At 44.2% G+C, this 20,866-nt stretch overlaps 2 protein-coding genes across 2 annotated transcripts in view; both read left to right on the top strand.

The window, feature by feature from the left end:
• The window catches only part of LOC124555593, a 226,721-nt gene extending 211,199 nt beyond the window's left edge, over positions 1 to 15,522 (top strand). The window contains exon 2 of the mRNA XM_047129558.1: positions 15,402 to 15,522. The gene's annotated coding sequence lies outside the window, so the exon portion shown is untranslated. The remainder of the gene's footprint in view (positions 1 to 15,401) is intronic.
• Positions 15,523 to 16,256: 734 nt separating this feature from the next.
• Positions 16,257 to 20,866, top strand: part of LOC124555594 (protein tipE) — an 80,373-nt gene continuing 75,763 nt past the window's right edge. Inside the window, exon 1 of the mRNA XM_047129559.1 lies at positions 16,257 to 16,674. Within this exon, the coding sequence (XP_046985515.1) occupies positions 16,264 to 16,674 (411 nt within the window). The 5' untranslated portion in view covers positions 16,257 to 16,263. The remainder of the gene's footprint in view (positions 16,675 to 20,866) is intronic.

Genomic DNA, 20,866 nt, shown 5'->3' with positions numbered 1-20,866 from the left:
GTCTCTGTTGGGTCCTCGAAGTTGAGACCTTTTGTCTGCTTACCAATGCAACTTTCAGGAAGGACAGTCTTCTTGGTTGGAAACCGCAACTGACCAGGCCTTTTCTTAGTACTGGCATCATGTCACAGTTTTCTTCGACCTTCATAAGGCCTGCAACACCGCTTTGTATATTCATACCTTTCTTACCCTCCATAAGTGGGGTCTTCGAGGCCCCCTCCGTATTTTTAATCGCCAGTTCCTGTCCCACCGATCGTTCTGTGTTCAAGTTGGCACCATTTTCAGCTCTCTGTGGACCCAGGAGAATGGGGTTCCACAGAGTTCTGTATTAAGTGTCCTCCTCTCCCTCATCACTATTAATGAACTCGTGGCGCCCGTCAGACCGTCGATCACACCTGCTGTGAATTCATATGATTTCTGTGTCTGAACTACACTCGTGCTGATAAATTAAGGATAATGCTGATACATGGTGAAACAATGCTCGGTGGGTGGTCTGCGGGTTGAAATCACCTCGGGGTATGAACATGTAGTGCATTTGACCTGCGGTTGTGGCACTGTGGCGATGGCAGCCGTCCACATATGCAGAGGTGTGTTGGCGCATGTCAGAGTACGGTGCAACGAGTAAGTGTGCAGACGTTTTCAGACGTGCTAATGGTGACTGTGTGTTGAAAATGGCTCAAAGAACACATATTGGTGACGTTATGAGGGGTAGAATACTACAGCGACTGGAGGCTGGTCAAACACAGCAGGTCGTAGCACGGGCCCTTCGTGTGCCACAAAGTGTGATCTCAAGATTATGGCAACGATTGCAGCAGATAGGAAACGTGTCCAGGTGCTACAGTGCGGGACGTTCACAGTGTACAACACAACAAGAAGACCGATATCTCACCATCAGTGCCCGCAGACGGCCATGGAGTACTGCAGGTAGCCTTGCTCGGGACCTTACCACAGCCACTGGAACAGTTGTCTCCAGACACACAGTCTACAGACGACTGAACAGGCATGGTTTATTCGCCTGGAGACCTGCAAGGTGCATTCCACTGACCCCTGGTCACAGGAGAGCCCGTAAAGCCTGGTGTCAAGAACACAGTACATGGTCATTGGAACAGTGGTCCCAGGTTATGTTCGCAGACGAGTCCAGGTATAATCTGAAAAGTGATTCTCGCCGGGTTTTCATCTGACCTGAACCAGGAACCAGATACCAACTCCTTAATGTCCTTGAAAGGGACCTGTATGGAGGTCGTGTTTTGGTGGTGTGAGGTGGGATTATTATTGGCGCACGTACACCACTGCATGTCTTTGAGAGAGGAACTGTAACAGGTCAGATGTATCGGGACGTCAGTTTGCACCAGTATGTCCGCCTTTTCAGGGGTGCAGTGGGTCCCTCCTTCCTCCTGACGGATGATAACGCACAGCCCCACCGAGCTACCACTGTGGCGGAGTAGCTTCAAACAGAAGATATCAGGCGAATGGAGTGGCCTGCCTGTTCTCCAGACCTAAACCCCATTGAGCACGTCTGGGATGTTCTCGGTCGACGTATCGCTGCATGTCTTCAAACCCCTAGGAGACTTCAGGAGCTCCGACAGGCACTGGTGTGAGAATGGGAGCCTATACCCCAGCAGCTGCTCGGCCACGTGATCCGGAATATGCCAACCCATTGTGCGGCCTGTGTACATGTGCTTGGTGATCATATCCCGTATTGATGTCAGGGCTCATGCGCAGGAAACAGTGATGTTTTGTAGCGCATTTGTGACGTTTTGTAGCCCATGTGTTTCGGTACGGTTTTCTCAACTTATCACCATTACCGTGGACTTACAGAGCTGTGTCGTGTGTGTTCCCTATGTGCCTTTGCTATTAGCGCCAGTTTTGTGTTGTGCCACGTTGTGTGGCACCTCATTCTGCAATTATCCTGAGTTTATGAGCAAGAGTGTAGTTCCCACTCAATGGTCTCTTCAGAGCGACAGCTTCACGGTGCCATCCAGTGCACTTCCGCTTGAAATCTCTCACATGGTTTCCAATCTCCCCCTTTAAATCGCAGGTGGCGCATTTCTGTCATTGTATTACTGTCCATTCCCATCCGGGGCACTATCTCAACGCCTTATGCGCGACTGTGGACCCACAGTTCCGTTTCTTGGGTCTACTTCTTGACAACAAGCTTACTTTATTGCCCAATATCCGCCTTCTGAAGACTGGCTGTTTATATATATTCTATATATTCAATCTTGGGGCGTGGATCGCTCATTTCTACTGCACCTTTATTGGGCCTTAGTTCTGTCCCACCTGGACTATGGTGGTCAAGTTGATGTCTCAATTGCCCATTCCACTCTACCCCTCTTGTACCCAGTCCGCCCTCATGGTATCACACTAGAGCATTGTCGGTAGCCCTGTGGTTAATGCTGGGATCCTCCCCCTGTTTCGGTTCAGCAGTCCCAGCTCCTGGTTTCCTATGCTATCGCTATCTGCGCTTTTCCTGCTTATCCCTTCTATTCTATTCTTTTCCCAGCTTCAGGAAGTCTCCTGCCCACTGCTCATTCTGAGATGAGTTTGTTGGTTGGGCTCCATTTCACTTCTCTCAGTTGCGATTTCCATCATCCTCTTTTTCCTGTTCCTTATGTTCTCTCTCAAACACACACACATTCATTTGAGTTAGATTCGCGGCCCTGGATTCAAATGGATTTCTCATTTGGCTCAAAAGCCTTCATCGCTTGTTTGTTCTGCCCTCTTTATGGAAGTTTCAGGATGCTCTTTTTTTTTTACACCGATTGCTCTAGATCCAAGATCACCTGGGATATTCATTGATGTCTTCTGTTGGCACAGGACACCACTTGTTGCCTGTCATGTGTGAGGTATTTGCTGCAAAACTTATAGCTATTTACCAATTCCTCTGCTTTATTAAATGATCCTCCCTCACCCTAGTTTTGTTATGCATGAACTCGATGAGTCGCCTTCATGTTAATGGCTAGTTTTATTTCCACCACCCCTTGATCTCTGCCATCCACGACCTGCTCGCCAATCTTGACTATGCTGCTTGTTCAGTTGATTTCCTTAGGATTCCCAGCCACATGGGTATCCCATGTAATGAGCTTGCCAACTGGCTGGGAGGGCAACCACTTACCCCAAATTGTCCGTGACCCTCTGGGGCCGGATCTGCGGATTCTTGGCAAATTGCTTTTCACTCAGTCATGGGCCAACTCTGTGTGGGCCGCCCTGCTGTCTAATGAGCTCTGTGTGCTTAAGGCGACTCGCACCATGTGGCGTACTTCCTTCCATCTCTCCTGGTGGGAACCTACCATCCTCTGCCATCTTTATCTTTTTACTGTGTAATGACCCACTGCCCCTTTTTGTAGTTGCAGGGCCCTTCTCTTCGTGATCCATATTTTGGTTGACTGACTGTCTTCCTCCTCTGTTGTTGTCCTCATTGTGTCATGGCCACAGATGGTGTGGGGATCATGATGGGTCTACGGCCGTGCTGGTGACCTGTTGAGCACAGTGCCTCTGGGATCTGTTCTCGCTCCTATCCACCTCCCATCCCCCTTCTGTTCTTTACTCTTCCTGCCACCCCAACATTCATTTTGCCACTTTATTTGTCAAATTTCTTTCCCATTAACTGAACTGTATTGTACGTGTTGTTTGTCTCTTAGCTTCTGCCACCTTAATGGTTCCTATGACCACGCTGTTTGGTACCCTCTTCCCCCTCCAACCAACCAACCAATCAACCATTTATTTAGATTACAACAGATAATACTATAAAACAGTCCTGTAGCTGGAATGAGATTTTTACTCTGCAGCGGAGTGTGCGCTGATATGAAACTTCCTGGCAGATTAAAACTGTATGCCGGACTGAGACTCGAACTCGGGACCTTTGCCTTTCCGACACACAGTTTTAATCTTCCAGGAAGTTTCAGTCCTGTAGCTCTCTCTGCGAATTTGTACACCTGTGGCAGCATACACTACCAGTTGTTCCAAACTGCCATGATAAGAACGGGATCTTTCTGGGCCTCAAACCTTGTGTTCTGTTGGTTACAGAAAGGTAGGATCAAGTGTTTGGAATAACTGTTGGGCTAGGGATTTTCTTGTTGTAACTATCCTACAGTACATAGTCAATTTTTTAATATTATACATTTCCTCCAGCTTAGACAAAAGCAGCAAACCCGTTGATTCTTTTTGCATTAGATGTTGTCTAAGATGCGCCCTAAGGGGCTTATGGAGGCACCATTTGATTCATGGGCGGTTTCCGAGAAAACCCATAAAAATGCGTCTTTCACCATTTATTCGCCCTTAGCAACACATATCTAAATAAAAAACAGCAGCAAAGTTCTCAAATTTGTGACGATATATTCTCTAGGTATTTATCTAGAAGTACCATCTTCTTGTTTCCAAAATCTTAATTCGTTATCGGCCAGCCGCCTTGCTGCAGTGGTAACACCGGTTCCCGTCAGATCACCGAAGTTAAGATCTATCGGGCTTGGACAGCACTTAGAGAGGTGACCGTCCAGACTGCCTAGCGCTTTCGGCAAGCGGGGTGCACTCAGCCCTTGTGAGCCCAATTGAAGAGCTACCTGACTGGGAAGTAGCGGCTCCGGTCACGCGAACTGACAACGGCCAGGAGAATGGTGACGTTTGTGAGCTGAGGATGACACGGTGGGCGGTCGGTATCGTTAAGCCTTCAAGGCCTGTTCAAATCGAGTTTAATTTTATCCATTATCGAGAAAAACCCCAAAAAATGGTGTTTGCGTACCAAAACCTGGCCGCGGATCTAAGCAAATAGCTGAAATTTTTGGGGTGTTTCTTCATAACGGATAAAACTAAACTCAGTTCGAACAAAGATACCTACAAACCACCGTGTCATCCTCAGCGCATCGATCCGGATCTCGAACAACCTTGAAAATTTTCTTGATATCTCTATCAGTTTCCGAGATACAGAGGTTCAAAGTTGCACTACTTGTACACATAAAGTACACATGTAAAATCCGATGTGAGGCTATACAAATGTCTCCGTCATCAACAGAAGGGTTCTGGGATGCCCAAATTGTAGTACTGAACCCCATGCAAAGTTTTTGTTTCTCTCTGTCACTGTCACTGTCTACTGTCTCCCAGCCAGTCTCGTTCGTTCTGTCCTACTGCTACTGACTCCTGCCGCGCGATGTGGGGGGCGCGGTCTCAGGCGTCTTGTCACGGTCCACGCGGCTTCCAACGTTGAGGTTCGAGTCCACCCTCGGTCATGGGCGTGTGTGTCGTCCTTAGCAAAAATTAGTTTAAGTTCGATTAAGTAGTGTGTAAGCTTAGGGACCGATGACCTCCATAAGACCTTACCACAAATTGCCAATTTCCAATTACTGTCGCCTCTCCCTGTCACTGTCTTCTTGTTGTTCTCTCCTACTGCTACAACTCACTCATTCCTTCCCACTGTTTCTGTCTCTTCTCACTATCACTATCTCTCTTCCTCGTTGTAATTGTCATATGCTCTTTCTCTCATTGTCACTGGATCTCACTTATCTCCACTTTATCCCTCTCTTTACTCCTCTACCACTTGCACTTTCCCATCACTCTTTTCCAAGAACCATTCTGTCACTGTCAATTATGTTCAACTGCTGCTGGGTCTCTCTCTTTCACTCAGACTGACGTTGTCTCCTTCGCTCCTTCTATACCAAAACCACTGTCTACAATCTTCCAGTATATATTTATTACTCTTCTGTCCGCCCCCGGTAGCTGAGTGGTGCCGGCACGGTAGCTCAGCGTGTTCGATCAGAGGGTTAGCTGCCCTCTGTAATAAAAAAAACTGAGTTAATAGATCAACAACGAACTTAAAAGGGTGTCTTAGGACATCCGCTCCGATCAGATTCAACGAACAAAAACGAACAAAATGAGACTTAAAAAAAAAAAAAGTGGTCAGCGTGAGAGAATGTCAATCCTAAGGGCCCGGGTTCGATTCCCGGTTGGGTCGGAGATTTTCTCGGCTCAGGGACTGGGTGTTGTGTTATCCTAATCATCATCATTTTATCCCCATCGACGCGCAGGTCGCCGAAGTGGCGTCAACTCGAAAGACCTGCACCAGGCGAACGGTCTACCCGACGGGAGGCCCTAGCCACACGACATTTCATTTCATTACTTTTCTGCCTTTTCCCCAATGCCACCGTCTCCTTCTCTCTCAGCATAAACAAGAGCGAGTATGTTCAAATCCCAAAAGTTTTGGGAAAATTTTTTAAAGTGCTGAGGAAGGTAGAATAAGGCAGGCTGGTACCCCATTTTTAAGTCAGTCATTTAAACAGGAGCATACCTACCTTTCTTTTGTGCTACGACAACAGTATTTTTCCACTGGCTCCCTTCTTTTCTCTGCTACTTTATGGGGCACTAAAATCGTGATAGTTTGATTATGTGAAATTGTACTAACACAAAACCTCTTTAATACTCAACTAACGTACTAATACGCAAAGACAGCGGTCAGGCCAGCATTCAGATTTCTATTCCCTATGAACAGCATTTCCGTCACCAGTCTACGATGTTCAAGTGTCCATACTTTTGTCTCGGGCGTGGTAAGCGTAGGACACCATTGTTATAGACCGACTAAGTATGAACTTGGAAAGCCACAATTTTGGGATTACATCAACCCCATGTGTTTTTGTTCTGTGCAGGTTTTTTTATCCCATCTCCAAAGATAACAATCATACTGACTGTAAAAGAAGTAATTCTTTTAAAGTTCTTTTTGTACAGGAGTATCTTTGACAGCATCCGTAGCTGAGTGGTTAGACTGTCTGCCACGTAGAGGGCGTGGTTTATATTACCGATACTAACAGATATTTTTCCTCCGTATGAGGACTGGAACGAGCGGAGTTGCTTGCGCGATATTTATCTCCGAAACAATCAGCGCTATTTACTGTTGAATAAAATAATGCATAAAATGACTTCACCCAAGAAGACGAAGTAAATAATCCACAATCCGAATCGAAAACAACTGCCAACACGAATAACTTAGAAGCATATATATCTATGTAGCGGAGCAGCTTAATGCGTTTAGTAAAGGCAAGTCTTCCAGTACAGATAGCATACCAATAAGGTTCCTTTCAGAGTATTCTGATTCAATAGCCCCCCACTTAGCGATCATATACAACCACCTACTCGCCGAAAGATCCGTACCAAAAGACTAGAAAGTTGCACAGGTCACACCAACACAAAAGGAAATAGGGATAATCCGATTAACTACAGATCCATATCACTGACGTTGTTTTGCAGTAAGAGCTTGGAACATATACTGTGTTGGAACATTATAAATTACCTCGAAGGTTACGGTCTATTGACACACAGTCAACACGTATTCAGAAAATATCATTCTTACGAAACACAACTAGCTCTTTATTCACACGAAGTAGGAGTGATATCGACAAGGGACCTTAAATTAACTATATATTTCTACGTTTCCAGAAGGATTGTAGCCGGCCGTTGCGGCCGAGCGGTTCTAGGCGCTTCAGTCCGGAGCCGCACTGCCGCTACGGTCGCAGGCTCGGACCCTGCCTCGGGCATGGATGTGTGTGATGTCCTTAGGTTAGTTAGGTTTAAGTACTTCTAAGTCTAAGGGACTGATGACCTCAGATGTTAAGTCCCATAGTGCTCAGAGCCATTTGAACCATTTTGAACCGGAAGGCTTTTGACACCGTTCCTGACAAGAGACTTCTAATCAAATGGCGTGCCTATGAAGTATTGCTTCAGTAGTTCAACTGGATCCATGATTTCCTCTCAGAAAGGTTACAGTATCTAGTAATCGACAGAAAATCATCGAGTAAAACAGAAGTGAGATACGCATTCCCCAGGGGAGAGATTTAGGTCCTCTATTGTTCCTAATCTACATGAACGATTTAGGAAATAATCTGAGGAGCCTCTTAGATTGTTCGCAGACGATTCTGTCATTTACCGTCTAGTAAAGTCATCAAAAGATAAAAGCCAATTGCAAAATGACTTCGACACGATATCTGAATGGTGCGGAAAGTGACAATTGTCTCTCAATAAAGAAAACTGTGAGGTCACTCACACGAGTACCAAAAAAAGCGATATCCGTTAAATTTTGATTACACAATAAATCATACAAATGTGAAGGCTGTGATTTCGACTTAATACGTTGGAATTACAGTTAGGAACAACTTAAATGGGAACAGTCACATAGATAATGTTGTGGGGAAGCCAAACCAAGGACTACGTTTTATTGAAAGAACACACAGAAGATGCAACAGTTCTACTTAATAGACTGCCTACACTACCCTTATCTGTCCTCTGCTAGAGTATTGCTGTGCTATAACGGTTGCTTACCAGAGACGATTGATAGAGAACCTGGAAAAAGTTAAAAAAAAATGGCAACTCGTTCTGTGTTATCGCAGACAGGGGAGAGTGTGTCACGGATGTGATAAGCGAATTGTGATGCCAATCTTTAAAACAAAGGCGTTTTTCCTTGAGGCGAGATCTTTTCATGAAATTTCAATCACCAGCTTTCTGCTCTGGATGTAATAATATTTTATAGTCGCCAACATACATTGGGAGAAATGATCATCGTAACAAAAATAAAAAAAAAGCAGAGCGCGTACAGAAACATTTAAGTGTTCATTTTTCCCCACACGCTGTTAGAGAGTGGACCAGTAGAGAAATAGTCTGAAGGTGGTTCGAATAACCCTCTGCCAGGCATTTAGGTATGAACTGCAAAGTAGTCATGTAGACAGAGCTGCAAATGACTGTTGTGATCTGAAAAGTCGCAAAAGATTGGCAGCATTTCTGTGCGGAGTACGTTCACTGGGCAAGCGATTCGAGGTCCAATAGACAGATGGATCGAGTTATTTGGTTAAGGATACTACCTGATATTATCTGTGAATTTATTTTAAGTTTACAAGTACAAGAGACAAAATAGCCGCTACACTCCCGCTAACAGCATGTAAGACATCCATGAGTCTCGATAACAGTCACGAAAGGCAGTTTCATTGATTGCATCATTTTGTAACACATCACCACTGCACTGTCAAAGACGGCATTTACTCTGTGTTTGTAACTCACTTTCTGTGTATAACATATTTATCAGTGTTTTTCATCATTATTGTATCCTCTTTGACTACGATAGCCTTGTGAGTCGAAAATCGATTACGGAAATAAGTAAATACTATAAGCCATACACAATATTGTTATTTTCATTTGTAACTGTTAAGTTGTTATGCCAAGAACATCATATTTTAAAATATTTCTTTTTTTCAGAAGCGCTTTCTTTGCTATTACCAGTTCACATTTTGTATCCTCTCTACTTTGACAGTCGTAATTTATTTTGCAGCGTAAATAGCAAACCTCAATAGTACTTTTAGTGACTCATTCCCTAATCTAATTGACGGAGTAACACCTGATTGAATTAGGTTGCAATCCACTACTCTCATTTTGATTTTGAAAATATTGGTCTTGAACCACTTTCCAAGACACTGTCCATTCCTTCCAATTGATCTTCCCAGCCCTTCAATGTGAAATCGCCGCATACTGCATCGTGAGCGTATTGACGTAGGATTCAGCCAAAACTGCTATATTGTTCCCTCTGTTGCTGGGTGCCTTCATATTCCTCACAATGTTGGTGTAGCCATTTATCCAGTGTTCTTAATCACTCATTTAATGTCTCATTAACTCAGGGTGTTTTCCCAGAGAAACTGAAATATCCCATTGTTAGCCCTCTCTGTAAGAAGGGTGACACTACGAATGTTAGAAATTACCGCCCAATGTCACTTCTTACATCATTATCTAAAAATTTTTAGGAGACAATTTACTTTACGGTTGCCACCCGCCGGTATAGTAATGGGATACTTAGCTAAGCACAGTTTGGATTTTAAAACGACCATTCTACTGAATCAGCTATTTATACATTTATTGAGCACATGATAAAAATTTTAAATGATAAAATTTCTGGGGTTTTCTGTGCTTATTGAAGACATTGGATTGCGTGTCAGTCATAATATTCTATTACAGGAGTTAACTTATTATGGAATACGTAGTTCAGCACATGCCTGGTTTAGTTCTTATTTAATAAACAGAGTGCTGAAAATTAACCTAGGCTGTTTAAGTAATATAAAGGGGGATGCCCACATCATCTGCATGTGGAGAATTACAGTGAGATTACCACAGGGTTCGATCATTGGCCCACCATTGCTGTTACTTTGTGTTAATTACCTACAATTTTGTTTCAATCAGGAAACAGAATCAGTCCTGCTTGCAAATGATTACAAGCATTGTTGTGAAAGCGATCAAAAAGCATCAACAGCGAAAACAGTAATTGAAGTTTTTGAGCAAGTTACGGACCTGGTTCTGCACAAATAGGCTAGATTTAAACTTCGAGTGAATACAGCTCATCCAATTTTGTACTGTTAATAGTATACCACTCCCTATTATCCTAGTATACGAAAAGGAAATAATAAACAGTTGTAAGCTCCTAGGTAGACATACTGATGAAAATTTAAACTTGAATAACCATATAGTACGCCAGCCAAAACGTTTAGGTTCGAATACTTTTGCCATAAAAATAAGTACCAACTTTGGGGTAGACAGGTCAGTAAGATAACATGTTTTGCAAAACGTCTTCATTAATTTGCTGTTTTTTCTTCCTTTCCTCTGTCCACTTTTTTCCTGTTGTTTCTTTCCTTGAGATTTGTAAAGTTTTCTTATTTGTTAATTTGTTTGTGATTTGCTTTCTGTCCTTAGTTTATTCTTCTGAGATTTTAAATCGTTCCCAGTCGTCTTCTGTTTCTTTCACCCGTGTGGCCTTCAGTTTTATACGCAGTTATAGACAGGTTATTACAGACCAATACCGACAAACTTCGAAGGGTTGTAGAGGGTGTCGTGAGGAACAAATTGAGGATAGAAACCCGTGTCTGGGAACTACATCCAACGACGCTACGGAGCGTCAACGTTATAGGCGCTTAAGCCTGCTATTAGGCCACCCCTTCGGCAGCAAATGTGACTTTATACGCTGACGGACCATAGGCGGAACGTCTTTTTTTCTCTAGAACCCTCTAAAACGTCCAGTGCTTTTCGGAATGCAGGAGAAAAGCAAACCGCTGATGGAGACCTATGTCCGAAACCGTCATCCACCGAGGCAACAGAGCGTTACGTTGACATGAGGCAAGGCCTGTGTACATAGCAGTTAGCCCCATCTTCTCTATTAGCGATCGTGGAAAGCAGTAGCGGTTACTGAATAACAAACAACTTTTTCGAGACGCTCTGCCTATGATCTGTCAGCGTACAAAGTCACATTCCCTTCCAAAGAAGCAGCCTAGTAACAGGTGCCGGCTCCTGTAGCTTCGACGCTTTGTAGCGTTTTTGGATTACGTTTAGCCACACAGATTCCTATCCTCACTTTATTCATCACGACACAAATACAACCCCTTGAAGTTTGTCGGTATGGTTTTGTAACCCTCACTATATACACTAGCAAACCTGGCAATGCTTCACAATTGCTAAATATGTGTGGGAATTGAATATACATCCTGACCCCCTTCTCACCTGCTCTCGCTCTCTCTATCCCCTCTCTCTTTGTTTATCTCCTCCTCCATCCTGTCCCTTTGTCCATCACCTTCTCCCATTTCTCTGTCCACCCTCTCCTGCCCCCTGTCTGTCTTCACCTCATCTTCTCTCCACTCTCTGTCCACATCCTCCTTCCCCACTCTGTGTCTATTTCTCTCCCACCCTCTCCCTTCTATCCATTTCCTTTTCACCTCTCTCGCCTATCTTGTCTCTTATTTATTCTTATTGCCAATAAAAAGTTGATTGGGAAGTGAAGTTGCATAAAATAAATGTGTAAATCGGTTGGGATCATTTGGTATACAGAGTATGACAGATCTCTCCTGCTGCTGGATCTACGAGGATAGTAACTTCAGTGACAGTATTTCGCATAATTTTAACCTGCAAACCCGTATGATTTTGAAGTTTCGGACGATTCAGATTCCATAATAGTATTCTAATTACAGGCCCAAAAGCCACATTTACAACTTTCCTGTTTTCTATTAAAACTGCTCACGAGGAACACCTAAACAGCACATAGTTACGCATAAAAGTTTAGTTTAAAATTGCATATAAGGACAAAGGAAATATATAGCACAAATAACTTTTGTAATGGTTTAAATGCCCTCCTATCGTAGTTAAAACTGACTGCGAAAAAGAAAACGAAACCGCGCATTTTCACAGCACAGCATATTCTTTCTTGCCGTCAGTTATAACAGAAAATCTGTACATTGTTGTTTAAAAAAATATATAGCCTTTGTCTGTCTGAATGCTTGTTAGAGTTTTGTGAAAAATTTGAAGTAAATCTGTCAAGAACTTTTCGATATATATATATATACTAGCTGAGAAACCCGGCATTGCCTGGGTACCTATTTATTCCAATCTTCTATTAATCCATCTCCTTCTCCTCCCTCCTCTCTGTGTCCATCTCCTCCTTCCCAATGTCCCTGTCTACCTACTCCTCTCTCCCCTCCTTCTACCCATCCCCTTTCTCTTTATCCAGTTCTCCTCCTTCCTGTCACTATCCGTTCCTCATGTCCCTCTCCATCACCACGACCCGTTCCTCTTTCTGTCCATCTCCTTCACCCCCTTTCTCTGTCTGTCCCCTCCACCCCATCCCCACATCCTATCCGTCTCCTCCTGCCTCTGTCCCTGTCTATCTCCTCCTCCTCCTCCTCCTCCTCCTCCTCTCGCTGCCAATCTGCTCCTCTCCCCTCTGCCATCAGCTTCTTCCTCTTCTGTCTTTCTTCTCCTGCTTCCTATCATCCCAACTCCTCTCTCCCTCTCTTTCTCAATCTACTGCTCCCCCTCCCTCTGTGTATCTCCTCCTCCCTCTCTCTCTCTCTCTGTCCATATCCTCCTCTCTCTCTCCGTGTTCGTCTCCTCCTCTTGCCTTTCCGTGTCCATGTCTTCTCCCCTTTCTCTATCCATCTCCTCCTCTTCTCTTTCTTTGCCCATTTCCCCCTCCCCCTCTGTCTGTTCATCTGCTACTCCCCCATCTCTCTGCCTGTCTCTTCCTTCCTTTGTCTCTGTTCATCTCCTCCTCTTTCCTTTCTCTGTACATCTCCCCATCTTCCTGTCTGTACCTCCCTCCCCCTTCTCCCTCACTGTCTATTCATCTCCTCGTCCTCCCTTATCTCGTGACGTTATCTCATTGACACCAATAGGAGGCTCGTCGTTCTTACCTCTACAGTATTTCTTTCCAGACTGTGAGTAGTATTTCTACCATATTTGACTGAAATCGTTGCAGGGGTTAAAGGATGAGTTTTTCACCCGTGGCTTTGCTCACATACGTACATGTCCAATATATTTTATACATATTTAACAAATTTCATGCGCGTTTGTGCACATAATTCACCTCCATGTCTAGCGAATTTCGCCCTGTAGTTTCATTTTCACACAGCTTAATGTGTATATCGTCGTTTCTCCTGAACTATGTGCTGCACAATGATATAATTTTGCAAGTACACCCCATTCTTTATGTGCCTACCGTCTGCAAAATGTGTTGTAAATAGAGTTAGGAGTAACGAAGTAATAAAACTTCATGCATAGTACAGCAGTTTCACGTTCATCTCGGTGTTTTGATATCATACTCCTGACTACGTGTCGTAAAATGACTTTTTTCCAGATTACATTCAGAGGCATATGTGAATGCTCTCTGCGAAATATGTTGTGAATAGCGCTAATAACAAAGAAATAATAAATTAAAACATATTGGATGATGTGGCAGTTTCCACACATCTCAGTATTTCACATCATATCTCCTGAACTATGTATCGTACAACCATATACTAATGTAGGTACATTCAGTGGAACATGTAAACACTGTCTACGACATGTGTTGCGAATAGATTTAGTATCAAAGAAGTAATAAGTTAAAACGTCATGTTGATGCGTCATATTTTTCTCCATCTCAGTATTTGACGTCATATTTTCTGAGCTATATGTCGTACAATGTTATATTTTTTAGGTACATTCAGCGAAAAGTGCGGGTACTGTCTGCGAAAAGCGTTGTGAATAGGGTTAGTAGTAACGAAGTAATAAGTTTACGTCTTGAATAAAGCGGTAGTTTTTCATACATTCAGTGTTTATGACACTGTACCTCCTGAACTTAGATTAGTACAATAATATAATTTGTCTGGTGCATTCAGTGGTATATGTCAATTCTGTCCGCAAATTTTCTCACGAATACAGTTAGCAGTAAAGGAATATTAAATTAAAATGTTGTTTCATGTGGCTGTTTTACTGCATTAACGGCAGAAATATAGCAAGCGACGATTTTTTTCTTTTGATCATTTCGTGGGAGTAGTCATCGAGAAAAAGTTTATAAAAGGTTTGAAATTATGTGTAACGTTTACTGCAAGTCTTTAAGTGCTTTCATTCCGAAATACTGGATAACTAAAGTATGGGTATTCTCGCGCATCATGGGCTATGCTGCTTTTTCACCCCCATCCAGACCCCTTTGATAGGTGGGTCTTCATACCGCCACTGTGATTTTTTCCGTCCGGTAAATGATATTCGTACCAAGTTTGGTTGAAATCGGTTCAATGGTTTAGAAGAAGATGTAGTACATACAGTTGTTCGTACTCAAGTGAATGCTTACACAGTTCAACCATTACTGTCGTAAAATTATATGTTGGCTACTGCTACAATTCCGCACTGGTATATAATGTTAACATTAAAAGACAACGATGTGATGGACTTATAACTTTTGTAAATCACATTGTAATATATACTCTTGTATTTGTTTTGGCAGTGATAATGACCTGAAACAGGTCGAAATCTGATCTCCGTTGTGACTATAAATGTCATATTAAAGCAACCTAATTCTACGACTGATTGCTGCACTATCTAACCCAATATAACCACAGTCGTTGCGTGCACCCACCCCATGGAGGGCAACCTGATAAAGAAATGCGTGTTTCAGTGTTTTTTGGAAATTCAACTCCTAACGGGGTAGATTAGGGAATGAAATTTTTTATGAAAGCATTTCGCTACATTAAAACATTTGTATGAAAATTTGTATTTGACTTCTAAATAAATACATGTTACCGGATGAAAGTTTCTGTGGACATATCACAACGTGAACTCAAATGGCACTATTAACAAAGATCTCTAGCTGGCAGAATCGATCTTTGTTCAGAAGTGAATTCGTAAGAGACGATGCTTCTATGGCCTTAATTAGCGTGCAAGTTTTAGATGTTGCAATTTGTGAACAACATAAAAATTCGATTAAAAGGAAACAAAAATTTTCTGTGCGGACTATAAGGTCAATGCGAGCGAAGCAGCTGGCGCTAAGCTTATATATATTACTGTGTGTTCCCTATGTTTGTTCTATTGGCATGTGTGACGTTTATGGAGCAGTTAACGAAGTTTAAGAGGTTACGTGTTGTGTGTTGCAGGCATCCCCCTCCTAGACGAGAGCCCCGCTCACCACCAGCATATGTTCCCGTTGCAAGAGAACTGAGCTGGCCGCCACAGCGACGCACTCCGCTTAGGACACACCACGTCCACGTCACTCGCTGCCGCTGCTTGCTCCCTTGTTGCATGTACACCGAGGAGGGGGACGCGGGATGCTGAATCACTTGTGACAGCCCAACACGCTGCCACGGACAATTATTTCCATCTTGAATTATCTTCGAGAGTAGTGTTCTTCGAGACGATAATTTTTTAGATGTCTTTACAAGAAGTTTCAGACTAATTAAAGGATTTACGTATTGAGATTATAGAGTATTAAATCTTGAGCAATACATTATCTGCACCTTTGCTCAAAATATTCGAATTGTGACTGCAAAAGTGATACAAAGTGAAATATTCGTTCACGTTTCCAGACTGCTAACGAGTTTTTAAACAGTTGCATAACAAATATAACACTTATAGCACTGAACGTAAGTTAGTTAATACTCTTCGGGTTTGAAAGAGAAGAGCTTATTACGTTGTTGTTATTGTTGTAGAAACTGAAGCTGTTCGTCATTTGATAAATTTATTTGTAGATATCTAGAAGTGTTCCTATCCTTCTTCCCAGGAAGAAAAGTATAGAATTGTAGACTGTTTGCAATATCGTTGCTCAGCTGCAGTAACTCTTACACAACCTGCCAAATTTAAAGTGTATCTTTATAAGATAGCGCAGCTTCCTCGTTAAACTTTGGCCGTAGGATTACCGTTCTCGCCCGTAAGTTACTGAGGTAGCTGGTGTGAGAGGGAGAGTAAGAAACATAAACTAATTTGCTCTGGGAGTGAGCTGTGCCGGAGTCACTCTCTGCCATGGGTTCCCTCAGCAGGGTGTCGAGAGACGAGGCGCACGAGTCGTCTCTGGTGGAGAAGGCCAAGTTCTACACGTCGCTGTGCCTGGGCACCGTCGCCGTCGTCTCGGTCTTCGTTTTCCTCTTCCTGATCCCGTTCGTCGTCGACCCGGCGGTGTCGACCATCGTGGCGGACTACGACCCGGAGCCGGTGACGTGCGCCACGACGGAGCACGTGTACGCCGAGGGGCTGCACAACTGCTCGTGGGCCTCCTGCCGCGAGGGCTGCACGTCCGCGGCGCCGCGCTGCCACCAGATCCTCGTCAACTACAGCCGCCGCGCGTTCGCTGCCGGCGCAGACCCGCCCGCCGACTGGGACGTGGTCAACACGCGCTTCTTCGTGAACGCAGAGGGCTGCGGATACCCACCCAAGGTAATGCTCTTTCCCGCCTTCTGCGCAACGGCCACAATAAAAAAGAGGAAAGGAACGAAAGCCAAAAATGAACGTCGCTTATTTAGTGGTACGGGGAGGGCAAAAGCTGGTTCACACGAGGTTAGTAATTAAGTCGAGTGGTTTAGTAACTAAACGAGTGCGTGCCTACACTACTGGCCGTTAAAATTGCTACACCGCGAAGATGACGTTCTACAGACGCGAAATTTAGCCGACAGGAAGAAGATGCTGTGATATCCAAATGATTAGTTTTTCAGAGCATTCGCACAAGGTCGTCCGATATGGAATCGGTGGGTACAGCAGGGTAATACGGAACGCCCTGCTGGATCCCGACGGCCTCGTATCACTAGCAGTCGAGATGACAAGCATCTTATCCGCATGGCTGCAACGGATCGTGCAGCCACGTCTCGATCCCTGAGTCAACAGATGGGGCCGTTTGCAAGACAACAACCATCTGCACGAACAGTTCAGATGGTTCAAATGGCTCTGAGCACTATGGGACTTAACATCTATGGTCATCAGTCCCCTAGAACTTAGAACTACTTAAACCTAACTAACCTAAGGACGTCACACAACACCCAGTCATCACGAGGCAGAGAAAATCCCTGACCCCGCCGGGAATCGAACTCGGGTACCCGGGCGCGGGAAGCGAGAACGCTACCGCACGACCACGAGCTGCGGACGCACGAACAGTTCGACGACCTTTTTGCAGCAGCACGGACTATCAGCTCGGAGGCCATGGCTGCGGTTACCTTTGACGCTGCATCACAGACAGGAGCGCCTGCGATGGTGTACTCAAAGACGAACCTGTGTGCACGAATGGCAAAACGTCATTTTTTCGGATGAATCCAGGTTCTGTTAACAGCATCATGATGGTCGCATCCGTGTTTGGCGACATCGCGGTGAACGCACATTGGAAGCGTGTATTCGTCATCGCCATACTGGCTTATCACAGGGCGTGATGGTATGGGGTGCCATTGGTTACACGTCTCGGTCACCTTTTGTTCGCTCTGACGGCACTTTGAACAGTGGACGTTACATTTCAGATGTGTTACGATCCGTGGCTCTACCCTTCATTCCATCCCTGCGAAACCCCCACATTTCAGCAGGATAATGCACGACCGCATGTTTCAGGTCCTGTACGGGCCTTTCTGGATACAGAAAATGTTCGACTTCTGCCCTGGCCAGCACATTCTCAAGATTTCTCACCAATTGAAAACGTCTGGTCAATGGTGGCCGAGCAACTGGCTCGTCACAATACGCCAGTCACTACTCTTGATGAACTGTGGTATCGCGTTGAAGCTGCATAGACAGCTGTACCCGTACACGCCATCCAAGCTCTGTTTGAGCCAATGCCCAGGCTTATCAAGGCCGTTATTACGGCCAGAGGTGGTTGTTCTGGGTACTGATTTCTCAGAATCTATGCACCCAAATTGTGTGAAAATGTAATCACATGTCATTTCTAGTATAATATATATTTTTCCAATGAATACCCATTTATCATCTGCATTTCTTGTTGGTGTAGCAATTGTAATGGCCAGTAGTGTAGTTTACGTGACGACACTAGGTTGCACGTAACAGCGCAACGGGCCGCAGTGCGTGAACTGCGCGCTAGGCGAAGCTCGTTGGTGAAATTAAACACAACGAAATTGATTCGCACTTCGCAATTCGGTATTGTTTTCAGATGTTTGTGATAAATGAAAATCTGAGCCGGACCTGAGGCCCTATTCTGTATCGTTCATACCGATCGGTGTAGTAGGTTAGGCTCAGTAGTGACGTCATTCTCGGTTCTTTATCGAAATATCCTATTCAGTAAGCTTCTGGGACGTGTTAACGAACGGTCGTCCCACCGATTCTACGACAATTGTACCGAGAGGTGTTGAATTTCGGTCTGGCCCTGTCGATCGGTGAGCTGTGGTTTATGTACACCTATAATTTGTTATTTTAAAGATATTTAGCGGTCAGAATGAGATTTTCACTCTGCAGCGAACTGTCCGCTGATAGGAAACTTCCTGGCAGATTAGAACTGTGTGCCGGACCGAGACTCGAACTCGAGACCTTTGCCTTTCGCGGGCAAGTGCTCTACCATCTGAGCTACCGAAGCGCGACTCACGCCCGGTACTCACAGCTTTACTTCTGCCAGTATCTCGTCTCCTACCTTCCAAACTTTACAGAAGCTCTCCTGCGAACCTTGCAGAACTAGCACTCCTGAAAGAAAGGATATTGCGAAGATATGCCTCAGCCACAGCCTGGGGGATGTTCCCAGAATGAGATTTTCACTCTTCAGCGGAGTGTGCGCTGATATGAAACTTCCTGGCAAATTAAAAGTGTGTGCTGAACCGAGACTCGAACTCGGGACCTGGTAGAGCACTTGCCCGCGAAAGGCAAAGGTCCCGAGTTCGAGTCTCGGTGCGGCACACAGTTTTAATCTGCCAGGAAGTTTCATATCAGCGCACACTTCGCTGCAGAGTGAAAATCTCATTCTGGAAACATCCCCCAGGCTGTGGCTAAGCCATGTCTCCGCAATATCCTTTCTTTCAGGAGTGCTAGTTCTGCAAGTTTCGCAGGAGAGCTTCTGTAAAGTTTGGAAGGTAGGAGACGAGATACTGGCAGAAGTAAAGCTGTGAGGACGGGCCGTGAGTCGTGCTTGGGCGGCTCAGTTGGTAGAGCACTTGCCTGCGAAAGGCAAAGGTCCCGAGTTCGAGTCTCGGTCCGGCACACAGTTTTAATCTGCCAGGAAGTTTCATATTTAGCGGTTTTAGCTTTGGATTTAGTGATTGGGTTATTAAAGAATCACCAGAGGACGCATCCAGTTGGAAAGTGAATTCATAATATACTACTTTCCTTTGTTAGAAATATGGTTATGTTAGGTTGTTCAAATGGCTCTGACAAGGGAACCTTCCCATCGCACCCCCCTCAGATTTAGTTATAATTTGGCACAGTGGATAGGCCATGAAAATCTGAAGACAGATCAATCGAGAAAACAGGAAGAAGTTATGTGGAACTATGAAAAAATAAGCAAAACATACAAACTGAGTAGTCCATGGGCAACATAGGCAACATCAAGGATGATATGGGCACAGGAGCGCTGTGGTACCGTGGCTAGTGTGAGCAGCTGCGGAACAAGAGGTCCTTGGTTCAAGTCTTCCCTCCAGTAAAAAGTTTAAATTTTTATTTTCAGACAATTACCAGGAGTTCAGGCATTCACACATAATCAATTTCGCTCTCCAAAATTCCGGGACATGTTCAGATTTGCTTGGGCATATGCAGGATTTGATGGTCTACACACGGAAAAATTTGAAAACGTTAAAAACATATGTTTTGACAGAACACAGAGAAAACTGTGTGACTGTGAAACTGTTGCATTCATTTGTTGCAGTTTATGTGACACACACTTATGTTTTCATCACTTTTTTGGGAGTGATTATCACATCCACAAGAAAACCTAAATCGGACAAGGTAGAAGAATCTTTTCACCCATTCGCCAAGTGTGCAAGTTAGGTGGGTCGACAACATATTCCTGTCATGTGACGCACATGCCGTCACCAGTGTCGTATAGAATATATCAGACGTGTTTTCCTGGATCAAATGTTTTCGGTTCCCATTGGAGAGGCACGTCCTTTCGCCTACTAATCGCACGGTTTTGCGGTGCGGTCGCAAAACACAGACACTAAACTTATTACAGTGAACAGAGACGTCAATGAACGAACGGACAGATAATAACTTTGCAAAAATAAATTATGTAAACTCTTCGCTCGAGGGTAGACTTGAACCAAGGACATCTCGCTCCGCAGCTGCTCACGCTAACCACAGGACCATGGCGCTCCTGTGCCCATATCTTCCTTGATGTTACGTTTGTTGCCCATGGACTAATCAGTTAGTATATTTTCCTTATTTTTTCATAGTTCCACACAACTTCTTCCTGTTTTCTCGACTGATCTGTGTTCAGTTTTTCAAGGCCTATCCACTGTGCCAAATTATAACTAAATCTGAGGGGGGTGCGATAGGGAGGATCCCTTGTGAGCACTATCGCTAGGTTGTTACTGTGAATGATAACATCCAAACTGAAAACGTTTATATTCTCTCAAAATACGTGTTATTTGAATGCAAATAAGAGTTTAAAGATTATTAAATAGCAAGACATCGACTCTGCTTACGTATATTACATGAGTGT

The sequence above is a fragment of the Schistocerca americana genome, chromosome X, assembly GCF_021461395.2.
Source record: "Schistocerca americana isolate TAMUIC-IGC-003095 chromosome X, iqSchAmer2.1, whole genome shotgun sequence".
In the NCBI taxonomy this organism is placed as follows: domain Eukaryota; kingdom Metazoa; phylum Arthropoda; class Insecta; order Orthoptera; family Acrididae; genus Schistocerca; species Schistocerca americana.
Note: the sequence above shows the minus strand (reverse complement) of the source record. Positions and strands in the feature narration are given on the sequence as shown.